The 12,199-nt window shown below is 45.7% G+C and overlaps 2 protein-coding genes across 4 annotated transcripts in view; one reads left to right on the forward strand and one right to left on the reverse strand.

Moving 5' to 3' along the window:
* Positions 1-4,155, reverse strand: part of CCDC146 (coiled-coil domain containing 146) — a 79,005-nt gene extending 74,850 nt beyond the window's left edge. For 2 of the 3 annotated variants that reach the window (XM_082043771.1, XM_082043768.1), the window contains exon 1: positions 4,025-4,102. The gene's annotated coding sequence lies outside the window, so the exon portion shown is untranslated. Of the gene's footprint in view, positions 1-4,024 lie in introns of all 3 variants that reach the window. The other variant, XM_082043769.1, reaches the window with a different exon arrangement.
* Positions 4,156-4,319: 164 nt separating this feature from the next.
* Positions 4,320-12,199, forward strand: part of FAM185A (family with sequence similarity 185 member A) — a 39,729-nt gene continuing 31,849 nt past the window's right edge. Inside the window, exon 1 of the mRNA XM_082063299.1 lies at positions 4,320-4,898. Within this exon, the coding sequence (XP_081919425.1) occupies positions 4,511-4,898 (388 nt within the window). The 5' untranslated portion in view covers positions 4,320-4,510. The remainder of the gene's footprint in view (positions 4,899-12,199) is intronic.

Below are 12,199 nucleotides of genomic sequence, written 5' to 3' on the forward strand. Positions count from 1 at the left end.
AACCTGTGCTTTAGCATGAAGGGTTATATATTTAAATGACTATGATCATTAAATGATCATTAACATTAAAATTACATGATGTACAATGGGGCATTATCATATGCATATAATGTACAGTACAACCCCACTAACACTGCTTTAAGGAAACGAGAGCACACAGCATACCTAAACTGCTTAACAATTTCAGTTCTGAGTTCCATTGTTTTCACTTGTTTTTAAGTCTCTGCTATTCAGGATGGAATCACCCTGAGCCACACACAGACTTTATTGGCTGGAGTCCTAATTACATATGACTAAGAGAGAGAGAATTTGAATAGTAAGATTTGCCACTTCCCTTTTCACTTAATTTCCAGGAGGAACTTATTTTTCTCAGAAAAATTCTGGTAGTGTGACAAAAAAATCCCTGAAATTCAAACCACTGTGTGCTCTGGAGATTGCTTCTCTCTGCCACCCCTGAGAAGAAACGGTTACCAGCACTACATACACACTAAAATACCCGGGGGAAAACAAACAAAACGTGCTTCGCCTATCCACTGAAACACAGACATGCCTTGAGAACTAAGCAGTTCAGAAATACATCACTTAAAAATACAAATTACAAAATACAAAAAAAGAGAGCTAAAATAGTATAACAAAAATATATAATAATATAAACACACAAGAATTTTTAATAAATTTGGAAAAAATATCCTGACTACAAAATTCTTAAGCCTTATGATAGGAACACTGATAGGTAAGTAACCCTGTGTGGTAAACCTCGCCCAAATGCTGGATGTTAACTTGAAAGTAAGTGTTCTTGCATCAGAAGGTAGGAGCCTCAGCATGAGCCTGACACCAGCAAGAACCCTCCTGCAGGGCAGCCCTGTTTTCCTGAGGGGGAAAGTCCCATAATTGCTTAATTACATTTATAGCATAAACCTGCCCAGGCAGACTAAGTTTATACCTGGTGAGTACATAAAGCTATCTGATTTTATTTTGTGATTAATTCCAAATATAAAAGTTAGAAAAATATATTCCTTCTGCAGCCTCTTCTGTATATCCTTTTTATTTAACTCCTCTTCCCTTGAAATCTCTCTCCCTTACCTTAGCCTAAAGGCACCTCTAATAATGCTTTGGCTTTAAAATCTATTTTGAAATTTATTTTATAACTACTTTATTTTATATCTACTTTAAAATCTATTTTATAACACTTTACAAGGTCTAGTTTTTATTATCTTTTGCCTGAAACACAGAATATTCTTTGGCTTACAACAACACTGTAAGTAAATATCTGGTAAAATAGCTAATGAGCATTGTAATTCATTAAGGAATCACACAGGCATCTTGAAATTTGAGCTCTAATCAAATATTAACTTATAAATTTGATATAGTTTTCTTTTCCCGCAAGTGACAAGTCAGGAAACTAAAGATGAAAATAAATGTCATTTTACTGTTGGACTCTGCTACATGCCACACTAGCTGACGTGGGATCAGCTGGAACTCAGTCAAGAGCATGAAAATGAATAAATATTATAGCCAAAATATAGATGACATAAGTAAAACATTAAAAACATGAGGTTTCTTATGTATGGAGAAAGAACTTCTTCCCAGCAACGACTTTTTATCTGTTTTCTTCAGTATTTTTAACCACATAAGTATGCTTAGACTGTATCTTATGAAAAAAAAACAACACAGACCAGTGAAATATATACATAGCTAAGGCTATAGTGTCTTTGAATGGTTTCTTTGACAAAGTTCTCAATTATGCGAAGCTCGTCAAGGTTAAAGCTGATTCATAGCACAGGAGGGAGTCCAACCTGGTAAACCTCTGTCTTCACGAGGAGCATCAAATACCAAGATAGTGGAGGAAAAGCGGGAGGTGGGAAAGCAGCGCTGGCTGTAGGAGGAGGCAGGAGAGGATGCTCGGGAAGAGCAGGAGGGACCTCAGGAGAAGTGGGGCAGCGGTGAGACCCACGAACCAAGGGATTCGCTTGGAACAGTCGGCTAATAGAGTTATTTGTTGAATGGGCTGTCATCTAGTGGAATTACAGCACATTGCACCGCACTTCTCACAGGGCTGCAACTGTTTCCCTGGCAAATTATCTAACATTTACACGTGCTATTTGGTCTCAAGAGTGAGAATTTTGTAATATTTTTTCCAAAAATCAACTATTTCTGAAGACCTGAAAAAAAATAACTTGTATCCCCCATCATGCCCCAGATATTTCTTGATACATTTTTGTCTTTATAGAGCTGTGTTTTTCTAGGCTAAACTATCATATGGCAGGCTGGCCCTTCTTGTGTTTCATTTACTAATTTTTGAGATTGAATAAAGTAAAACAATTAAATAATTTAACCTAAATTCCTTTATTGATGAATATGAATCTTATTAAACTTTCTGCAGTGAAAATTACAGATGAACCAAAAAGCTAGGGCCATCTTTTTTCCTCTTGGACACTCAGATCTCATTTCAGATTCATAAATAATCAATGCCAGACAGTGATAAAATTGGAAACGATGCTATCAAGATGAAAAGAGCTTGACGACTAAATACCATATTGCATGGCTTGTGCGGTTATTTTCGGAAAAGAAGAAAAACATCACATGGAGTGCAAAAGGCAACAAATCAGTAAAGTGACAACCGCAGATTTCATTATTTATTGTGTTGCAATGTAGCTAAGACAATGCACCTTTCTATGCATGTTTCATGCTCATTACTGGCAATAAACTACAATATGAAAATAATTCAGCCCCTGACTTTACATCATCTATGCCCACACCCCTCCACCTCATTTTTTTAATTATCATACAATGATAATGTAGGCTATGAAGTCCAAAAAAGTCTTTTAAACTGAATTTAGTAGTTCCCCACTGGTTTGTAGACCCTATAAGGACAATTGTCTCATGACATATTTGTACAGAACTCAGGAAAATATTAATTTGGCTGGCTTTAGAACTGCTAGGCTGTATGTTAACTGTTAAAAAGCAGTCACAATGAGTAACTGTTAACCAAGCTGTCTTCACAGAGACCAATTTTGAAGCTCTGCAATACCGCTTTTGAAAAAACTTTTTCCAGCATATCTGCCAAGCTGCTTCTTCATCCTCTTAATGAGGACATTTCAACACATGCAGTCTCACTGTAAGCTTAAGTGTAACAAAGACCAGGGTGCCACCCAAAGCCCTGCCATTTCCCCCTTCCCATTCTTATATCCTGCCTTCTCCTTGCAGGTGTGAAATCCTGTGGCTGCAGAGGCTGGGCAGGGTGAAACCTGTTAGTGCTTGGCTGCACCACAGTCAGCCCAAGGGGACCCTGGAAAAGGCCTTCACAGAATCATGGAATGTCCTGAGTTGGAAGGGACCCACAAGGGTCATTGAGTCCAGCTCCTGTCCCTGCATGTGACAACCCCACAGTTCACACCATGTGTCTGAGGGTGTTGTCCAGTCTCTTCTTGAACACTGTCAGGCTTGGGGCCGTGAAACCTCCCTGGGGAGCCTGTTCCAGTGCTCCAGCACCCTCTGGGGGAAGAACCTTTTCCTAATGTCCAACCTAAACCTCGCCTGGCACATCTTCCTGCTGTTCCCTCGGATTCTGTCATTGGTCACTAAAGAGAAGAGATCAGCTCCTGCCCCTCCTTCTCCCCTTGTGAGGAAGCTGTAACTGCGATCAGGTCTCCCCTCAGCCTCCTCCAGGCTGAAAAAAACAAGTGACTTTAGCTGCTCCTCATACAGCTTCCCCTCCAAACCCTTCACCAACTTTGAAGCCCTCTTCTGGACACTCTCCATTAGCTTTACAACCTCACGCCCGGAGGCACCTCGGTTTCTCTCGCAGGAGATGGCAGCACGGAGCGGCGGGCAGAGTCCCGGCACCCAGGGACACGGAAGGTGAATTGTGCCCCAGCCCCCCCGCGACTCCTCAAACAGGACTAAGGCCCGAGCTCCGCTGGACTAGCTTCCCCCCTCTTCGTTGGAGCCACGGTTTTGCATTCCCCGTCCCCGGCCTCTGCAAGTCCCTCCAGGCCGCGCAGCCCCCGCCGCTGGGTCCTACCTGTGCGGCCGCGGCCGGGCCCGCCTCGCCGAGCGCGTCCCCCTGTTGCTATGGCGACGGCGGCTCACCGCCCCTGCCCTACCTCAACGGCCCTCGGCCCGCTCCTTCCATTCTGATTGGCTCTACCATCCCGCCCCGCTGCCCAATAGAAGCAGACCACAGGAATACTCCGCCTTCCCCTTTCGCTGATAGGCCAATGAGTACATAAAGTCTGCCCCTTCTCGGGCGCTGTAGTTCCTTCCGCGTGCTGGTGAACTACGACTCCCAGAGGCCCGTGGGCGGCGCTGGCGCCTGTCGCTCCCGGTGCGCGCGCCAGCAGCCGCCGCCTGTTTACCAACCGCCTCGGTGCCGCTCCCCGCGTGCAGCCGCGTCGCGCGACCCGGCGGTAACGGCTGTAACGGCTGTAACGGCTGTCCGCCGCCGGGAGCGGCTCCCGTCCCGCCTCCGCTCGCCTCAGGGGCTTCTGCCGCGGCCCCACCGGGCGGCATGAGGGCGCTGCCCCCGCGCTGGGCGCCTCTGGCGGTGCGGGCGGCGGGCGGATGGTGGGGGCCGCCCGTCCCCCGCCGCGGCTGCAGCAGCTCCGCCGAGCCCGGCGGCCGTCAGCCGCTCCAGGAGTGGGCGCTGGCGGTCAGCCCGCGGGGGCGGCTGCGGGTGCGGCTGCCCTGCCAGGTGAGCGTCCGCCCGCTGGACCCGGAGCGCTACCCGGACGCGGACCGTGTGCTGGTGGCCGTGAGCGGCGGCAGCCCCCCGCCCCGCGGCCGGCAGCGGGACCGCGTCCGCGTGGAGTACGACGAGGCGCTGCAGCAGACGGCGATCGTCGCGGACGCCGTGGACAGCAAGGCTGTCGTGGACGTCAGGACGCCCGTGAAGTTCGGTGGGTGAGGCGGGGGCGGGGCGGCTGCACGCCCGGCTGTCAGCCCCACCCAGGGAGGCGGGATCGTTCGCTCAGGTGGGGCGCGCCGGGAACGGTGCTGGCGCTGCTGCTGCTTCGGCTGCAAGCGCCGGTGGCAGCGGAGATTGGGAAATGGCATAATGCCCCTTCTAGTTAGAGTTTCGAAACGTCCTTTTTTTTCCTTTTTTTTTTCTTTCCCGTTTCCTGACTTCTTTGGTGTTTGGATACGTGATTTGTTGTTGACGTTTTTGTCAGCAATACTTAGTGCTGAAACTTGTGCTATTAAGTGGTAGTTGCACTGCACGCTTTTATTTTTACTGACAGCTGGTCTTCCAGAAAAAACGTAACGGCAGCTCAGCTGGGAGTCAACAGCCATCAGTATGTGCTGTGCACACCTGCAGCTCAAGCGTTGTTCCCAGTAGGGCTGTTGGACCACTAGTGGTAGCTGTGCTCAGAATCACAGAATCGACGGGGTTGGAAAAGACCTCAGAGATCGAGTCCAACCCTTGGTCCAACTCTAGTCCATTTACTAGATCATGGCACTAAGTGCCATGTCCAATCTGAGTTTAAAAACCTCCAGGGACGGCGAGTCCACCACCTCCCTGGGCAGCCATTCCAATGCCTGACCACTCTCTCTGTAAAGAATCTCTTTCTAATATCCAGTTTAAATTTCCCCTGGCAGAGTTTAAGCCCATGCCCCCTTGTCCTGTTGCTGACTGCCTGGGAGAAGAGACCAATCCCCACCTGGCTGTAACTTCCCTTCAGGTAGTTATAGAGAGTGATGAGGTCACCTCTGAGCCTCCTCTTCTCCAGACTAAACAACCCCAGCTCCCTCAGCCTCTCCCCATAGGTCTTATGTTCAAGTCCCTTCACCAGTCGTGTTGCTCTTCTCTGGACCCGCTCCAGCACTTCAATGTCTTTCCTGAACTGAGGGGCCCAGAACTGAACACAATACTCCAGGTGTGGCCTCCCCAATGCAGAGTACAGGGGAAGGATCACTTCCCTTGTCCTGCTGACCACGCTATTTTTGATACAGGACAGGATACCATTGGCCTTCTTGGCCACCTGGGCACACTGATGGCTCATGTTGAGCTTCCTGTCAATTAGTACCCCCAGGTCCCTTTCTGTCTGACTGCTCTCCAGCCACTCTGCGCCCAGCCTGTAGCGCTGCAGGGGGTTGTTGTGACCAAAGTGCAGCACCCGGCACTTGGCCTTATTGAACTTCATCCCATTGGAATCAGCCCATTTTTCCAGTCTATCCAGATCCCTCTGCAGAGCCCTCCTGCCTTCCAGCAGGTTGACACTCCCTCCCAACTTGGTGTCATCAGCAAATTTGCTGATGATGGTCTCAATCCCCTCATCTAAATCGTCGATAAAGATGTTAAACAGGACTGGACCCAACACTGACCCCTGGGGAACACCACTAGTGACTGGCCGCCAGCTAGATGCAGCCCCATTCACCAGCACTCTCTGGGCCCGGCCCTCCAGCCAGTTCTTAACCCAGTGTAGAGTACACTTGTCCAAGCCACGGGCTACCAGCTTTTGCAGGAGTATATTATGGGAGACAGTGTCAAAGGCCTTGCTGAAGTCCAGATAGACCACATCCACAGCTTTCCCCTCATCTACCAGGTGAGTCACCTGATCATAAAAGGAGATCAGGTTGGTCAGACAGGACCTGCCTCTCCTAAACCCATGCTGGCTGGGTCTGATCCCTTGTCCATCCTGAAGGTGCTGTGTGATTCCATTCAGGATGATCTGCTCCATAACCCTGCCGGGCACCGAGGTCAGGCTGACAGGCCTGTAGTTGCCAGGGTCGGTAGTAGTTGCCAGTTGCCAGTTGCTCGGTGGCCACCCACAGAGATCAAAAAGGTCTGGAAGGTAACAATACAGATTAAATACCAAGATGAGCTCCCTTGTCTAGTACAAGTCTTGCATTATCTTTTTGAGCACAAGGCAAAAATCTGCACTGGGTTTCTGGTACAGAACCTACAAACAACTTGGGAGAGCAGCTGTAGTGGCTGAAACCAATAAAAAATCTGCACTGGACTGAAATACTGACAGTGGCTCTAACTTTATGGAAGGAAAAGGGCAAACTTGATAGGATAATTCCCCTCAGTGAGCTGAGGTTTAGAGTACTTGGCCCAGAGAGATTTGTACTCAGTCATTGATGTGTTTTTTTTCCTATAGAATTGTGCATTTTTCTGTACAGCACAGAATAAGTTTCACAATGCTAGAAAAAATGTTCAGTGTGCAAAAAAACACAGTCCTTTGGATTGCCTCAAGTGGTTATTCAACACTGCTGCAGGTGTGGCATGAGAAATGGTGAATAATCTCATTCTACTTATGCTTCACACATGTTGTCTATTACTTTTGTAAAGCATGGTGCTACCACTTTTCCAAACCCTTACAGCAAACACATTCTGCACCTTTTATCTTCTCTTAATTTTCCCCCACTATATCTTGAATTCTGCTATGTCTTTTTTCCTGTTTTCATTTAGAAGCAGCTGAACTGTATATCATTCAAAATGGAGAAGTTTTATGGATTTATCATGGCAGCATTCTCCTTTCATTTTCTAGTCTTACTCATCCCTATAATTTTTTTTAACACTGTTGATAACTGAAATGGTGTTTCTTAGATATGTGTATCAAAACTTATGGTTTCTTTTGTTTCCTAACAACTAATATAGAGACAAACATTCTGTAAATAATATCAGGAGATTACCTCACCCCTCTCTGCCCTTAGTATGGTTTATTTTTTGAATGTTAGAATGGCTGTACTGATTTATACCATGAGTTCAGTGAGACCACTCTCCTGTCTCCACCAGTAGTCATGAACAGATGCTTAGGGAAGTAAGAACAGGACAAACATAAATGATATTTTATCTCTGTGTTCTCTTAGCTGTCACCTGTTTTCAACTTGGGGGATTTTCTGAGCCTGACACAGCTTAGCCCCTCAGTGGGTCTCTCTTCCAAGTGTCTGCTTACACATGTAAACAGCTTCAGGATGAGTGCTTCCTGGCACACTCCATGCCTCTCGGCAAACAGTCCCACAAGGCAAACCATCCATTTGATTTCCTGCTATCTTTTTGCAATTCGTCAGTGAGTTTTTAACTAGTCCGAATAATTCAGTGTCATTGGAACTTTTCAACCTTGATATTTGTGCTGATATGCACTTTCATGTAGTGCTGAAGATGTGTAGTTTATAGCTGAAAGACAATATAGGACTAAGGATATTGTCAAAGACATTTGAAAATCCAACTTCATTCTCTTAAACAGATCAACAGTTACTTTTATATATTCATTGACTCTTTCACTAAACTGCAGCAGGACTGTGTTCTCAAAGAGAAATTTTTAGTTTTGACTTTTTGACTTTTTTTTTCCTCTCCTGCTTGCCCAGTGCAAAGATTACCTTGTCTTGTCTGTAGTACATTCACTGAGATTACAGGTAATTGAACTGAAACCTATTGTCACATTTATTACCCTTTATTTTTCTGGCAGCAGGTGCATTTGGTTCCTATAGCTGTTAGTAATTTAATATTTTGAGTCCAGTAGGGTTCTCCAGGGATCAGTATTAGGTCCAGTTCATCAGTGACCTGGATGAAGAGACTGAGTGTACCCTCAGCAAGTTTGCTGATGATACCAAACTGGGAGGAAGGGCTGACACATCAGAAGGCTGTGCTGCCATTCAGCGAGACCTGGACAGGCTGGAGGACAGGGCAGAGAAGAACCTGATGAGAGTCAAAGGCAAGTGTAGGGTCCTGCACCTGGGGAGGAATAACCCCAGGCACCAGTACAGGTTAAGGGTGGACCTGCTGGAAAGCAGCATTGCAGAGAAGGACTTGGGAGTTCTGGTGGACAGACAGGTTGACCATGAGTCAACAATGTGCCCTTGTGGCCAAGAAGGCCAGCAGTATCCTGGGGTGCATTAGGAAAATTATGACCAGCAGGTTGAGGGAGGTTCTCCTCCCCTTCTATTCTGCCCTGATGAGGCTGCATCTGGAGTACTGTGTCCAGTTCTGGGCTCCCCAGTTTAAGAAGGACAGAGAATTACTGGAGGGAGTCCAGTGTCAGGCTACAAAGATGATCAGGGATCTGGAGCATGTTATGAGGAAAGGCTGAGAGAGCTGGATCTGTTCAGCCTGGAGAAGAGAAGGCTGAGAGGGGATCTTATCAATGCTTGTAAATATGTCAAGGGTGGGTGTCAAGAGGATGGGACCAGACTCTTCCCAGTGGTGCCCAATGATAGGATGAGGGGCAGTGGGCACAGACTGAAGCACAGGACGTTCCATCTAATGTGAGGATAACTGGAACAGGCTGCCCAGAGAGGTTGTGGAGTCTCCTCTGGAGACATTCAAAACCTGCCTGGACACATTCCTGTGTGATCTGCTCTGGTGAACCTGCTTTAGCAGGTGGGTTGGACTAGATGATCTCCAGACGTCCCTTCCAACCCCAGCCATTCCGTGATTCAGAGTTTCTGCAGGATCTCTGAGTGACTACTATGTATTACTCTAACCTTGGTTGCTCTCAGGAGCTAGAATTAATTGTATTAAGATCTGGAGAATCTCAACCTTCATAAAGAGTTTCAATGAGAGGAGCCTTCCTGAAGGTCTCGATAACGAATCCTAATGGATTGGGGAGAAAAAAAAAATCATTTTGCCTTTGTCCTGTCTCTGAGATTATTATCACAGTATCACAGTATGTTTGGGATTGGAAGGGACCTCAAAAGATCATCTAGTCCAATCCCCCTGCTGGAGCAGGAACACCTAGGTGAGGTCGCACAGGAACATGTCCAGGCGGGTTTTGAATGTCTCCAGAGAAGGAGACTCCACAACCCCCCTGGGCAGCCTGTTCCAGTGCTCTGTCACCCTCACTGAGAAGAAGTTTCTTCTCAAATTTAAGTGGAACCTCTTGTGTTCTAGCTTGATCCCATTACCTCTTGTCCTATCATTGTTTGCCACCGAGAAGAGCCTGGCTCCATCCTCATGGCACTCACCCTTTATATATTTATAAACATTAATAAGGTCCCCCCTTAGTCTCCTCTTCTCCAAACTAAAGAGACCCAGCTCCCTCAGCCTTTCTTCATAAGGGAGGTGCTCCACTCCCTTAATCATCTTCGTTGCCCTACGCTAGACCCTCTCCAGCAGTTCCCTGTCTTTCTTGAACTGAGGGGCCCATTATATTCTTTCTGAATGTCAACCAACCCTGCAGACAGTCTTACAGTCTTCCTTCTTGAAACAAGCTTTTTTTAGTGAGTAGTTTTTCTCAGCTGTTCCACATGGCTTTGTGGTAACCTCATCCATTTCTGGTTCCCTGGACAGTCTGTAGATTGTAGTCCCCTTCTACTAGTTTGTCACCCCATAATTAGCATGTTGTTAGTCTTATCTGTTTGTGCTGTTATCCAGGCATGTCTGGAGATGTATTTCCTAAAATGTTAAAATTTTTTTGTACTCAGTGAGGCATAATTGCTACTTGTCAGTGAGGTTCTACTTTAAATGTCCTCTTGGTTCTGGTTTGGTTTTTAGGTTCTCAGAGTAGCAGTTTGTGCTTCGGTTGTTCCTTTTCTTTATTTAGGAAAGAATTATCTACTAAACACTGTTACATAAGTGGAAGATCTTATCCTTTGTAAAAACACATCTCAACCAGAAAGAAACTGTTGTTGCTCTGCAAGTTCTTTGGCTTTTCACTGGCCTTCCTCAAATGTGTGAGGAAGTTAACTCTTTTCTGTTTAGACAGTTTTAGCTGAGCTCTTTCTGTCACTTAGCTGTGAGAAGTTGCTGGGAATGTCTGTACAGTATTCTAGCTTATTTCTTTGTTTTGGAGTTGTGGCATTTCATAACAACTTTCACAATTTAGATTGGAGCTTATCCAGAAAGCTCTAAGTTAGCTAAAACTCCTTAGACTCTGAAGAGCATGCGCAGAAGATGCAAGATGATGGACTTAAATATGCATTTTAAACCAAAAGCAGCTTGTGCTTGTCCTACTGGGCTGCTTACTAAAGGGTCTTCTATTTCTTAGTGTGTAGTCATATGCTGTATGTAGTCTTCCAGTATCAAACACAATCTGGTAATTCTCTCGGATACTTTAACCTTCATAAATGTTAGATGTCAATGAATCTCTCTTTAATCTAGCTTATTTATTTTCTTTCGGGTCATGTGTAGTTGTTAGCTATTAATTCCAGGGAAAGTGTAGGCACATGGCTGTAGATTCAGAATCTCCTCAGCACATAAAAGTAGCCTTGTCTTGGCATATCAAACTGCATATGCTAATTAAACCTGAAACCAGCTCTTTGCTTTCTGGTTACTGTGCATGGATGGAATACTCAGAGGTAAACCCAGCTGATATCTTGCATAACCAGAATTTGAGAACAATCTCTTCTGTCTTCCTGTGTGGTTCTTATGTTTTGCTTTTGTAGGTACATATTATATTAGAATCATAGAATAATCCAGATTGAATGTGATCTCAGAAGGTTTCTAGTTCAACCTCCAGCTCAAAGCAGAGTCGGAAGAGGTTACTCAGGGCTTTAGCCAGTCTTGTTTTGAAAACCCCCAAGAAATAAGACTACACAGCATGCTTTGGCAAACTGTTACAATGCTTTTCAATGTTATACTCTGGTGAAGAGAGCGGAGTTTTCTCTGCCATAGTCAAGTAGGAGAACTATAAGTTTCCAAGTGGTGGCCAAGCTTTACTTCTGACTCCTATTAAACTTTTCTTTCTGTGTTTTTTCTTTAGAAGAACAAAACCACTTTTTTCCCCTCCCCTGGCTTTACCATTTGCCAGTCATTATGGTGGTGATTAATAATAGTTAGAATCTGCAGACTGGACATTCTCAAACTTCTTCCCAGTTCCTTAACTCAGGGGTGAGCTCAAGTGGCAGAAAAATGCCTTCGCTGCTCCTGTGTGAAGCCTTTTAAGCCCATAAATTACTCCCTTGATAGCAGAGGTGTATACAAGATCTAGTGACTTTCTTTGTGGGAGTTTATGAACAGTAATAAGGTGAGGTGATTCAGAGTGGAGGCAAACATGCTGCTTCTTGCCACAGAGGTAAGTCAGGCCTTCCAGAAGGCTTGGGGAGAATGACACATGCAGACTCTTCTATACCTGCTTTTGTGTTAAGCTGCTGAAGAAGCATAGGGTCTAAGCAAGACCTGTGTATTTATTACTCTGCATGTGGCCTCAAAGAACCTGCCAGCCTTCCCACCCCAAAATCCATGTCAGGCTACCCAAATCTCTCAGTAGAATTGCTAACAGAATTGGTGACTAGGGTAGCTATGTGATAGGGGTGG

The sequence above is a fragment of the Streptopelia decaocto genome (assembly GCF_964273445.1).
Source record: "Streptopelia decaocto genome assembly, chromosome: 1".
Lineage (NCBI taxonomy): Eukaryota > Metazoa > Chordata > Aves > Columbiformes > Columbidae > Streptopelia > Streptopelia decaocto.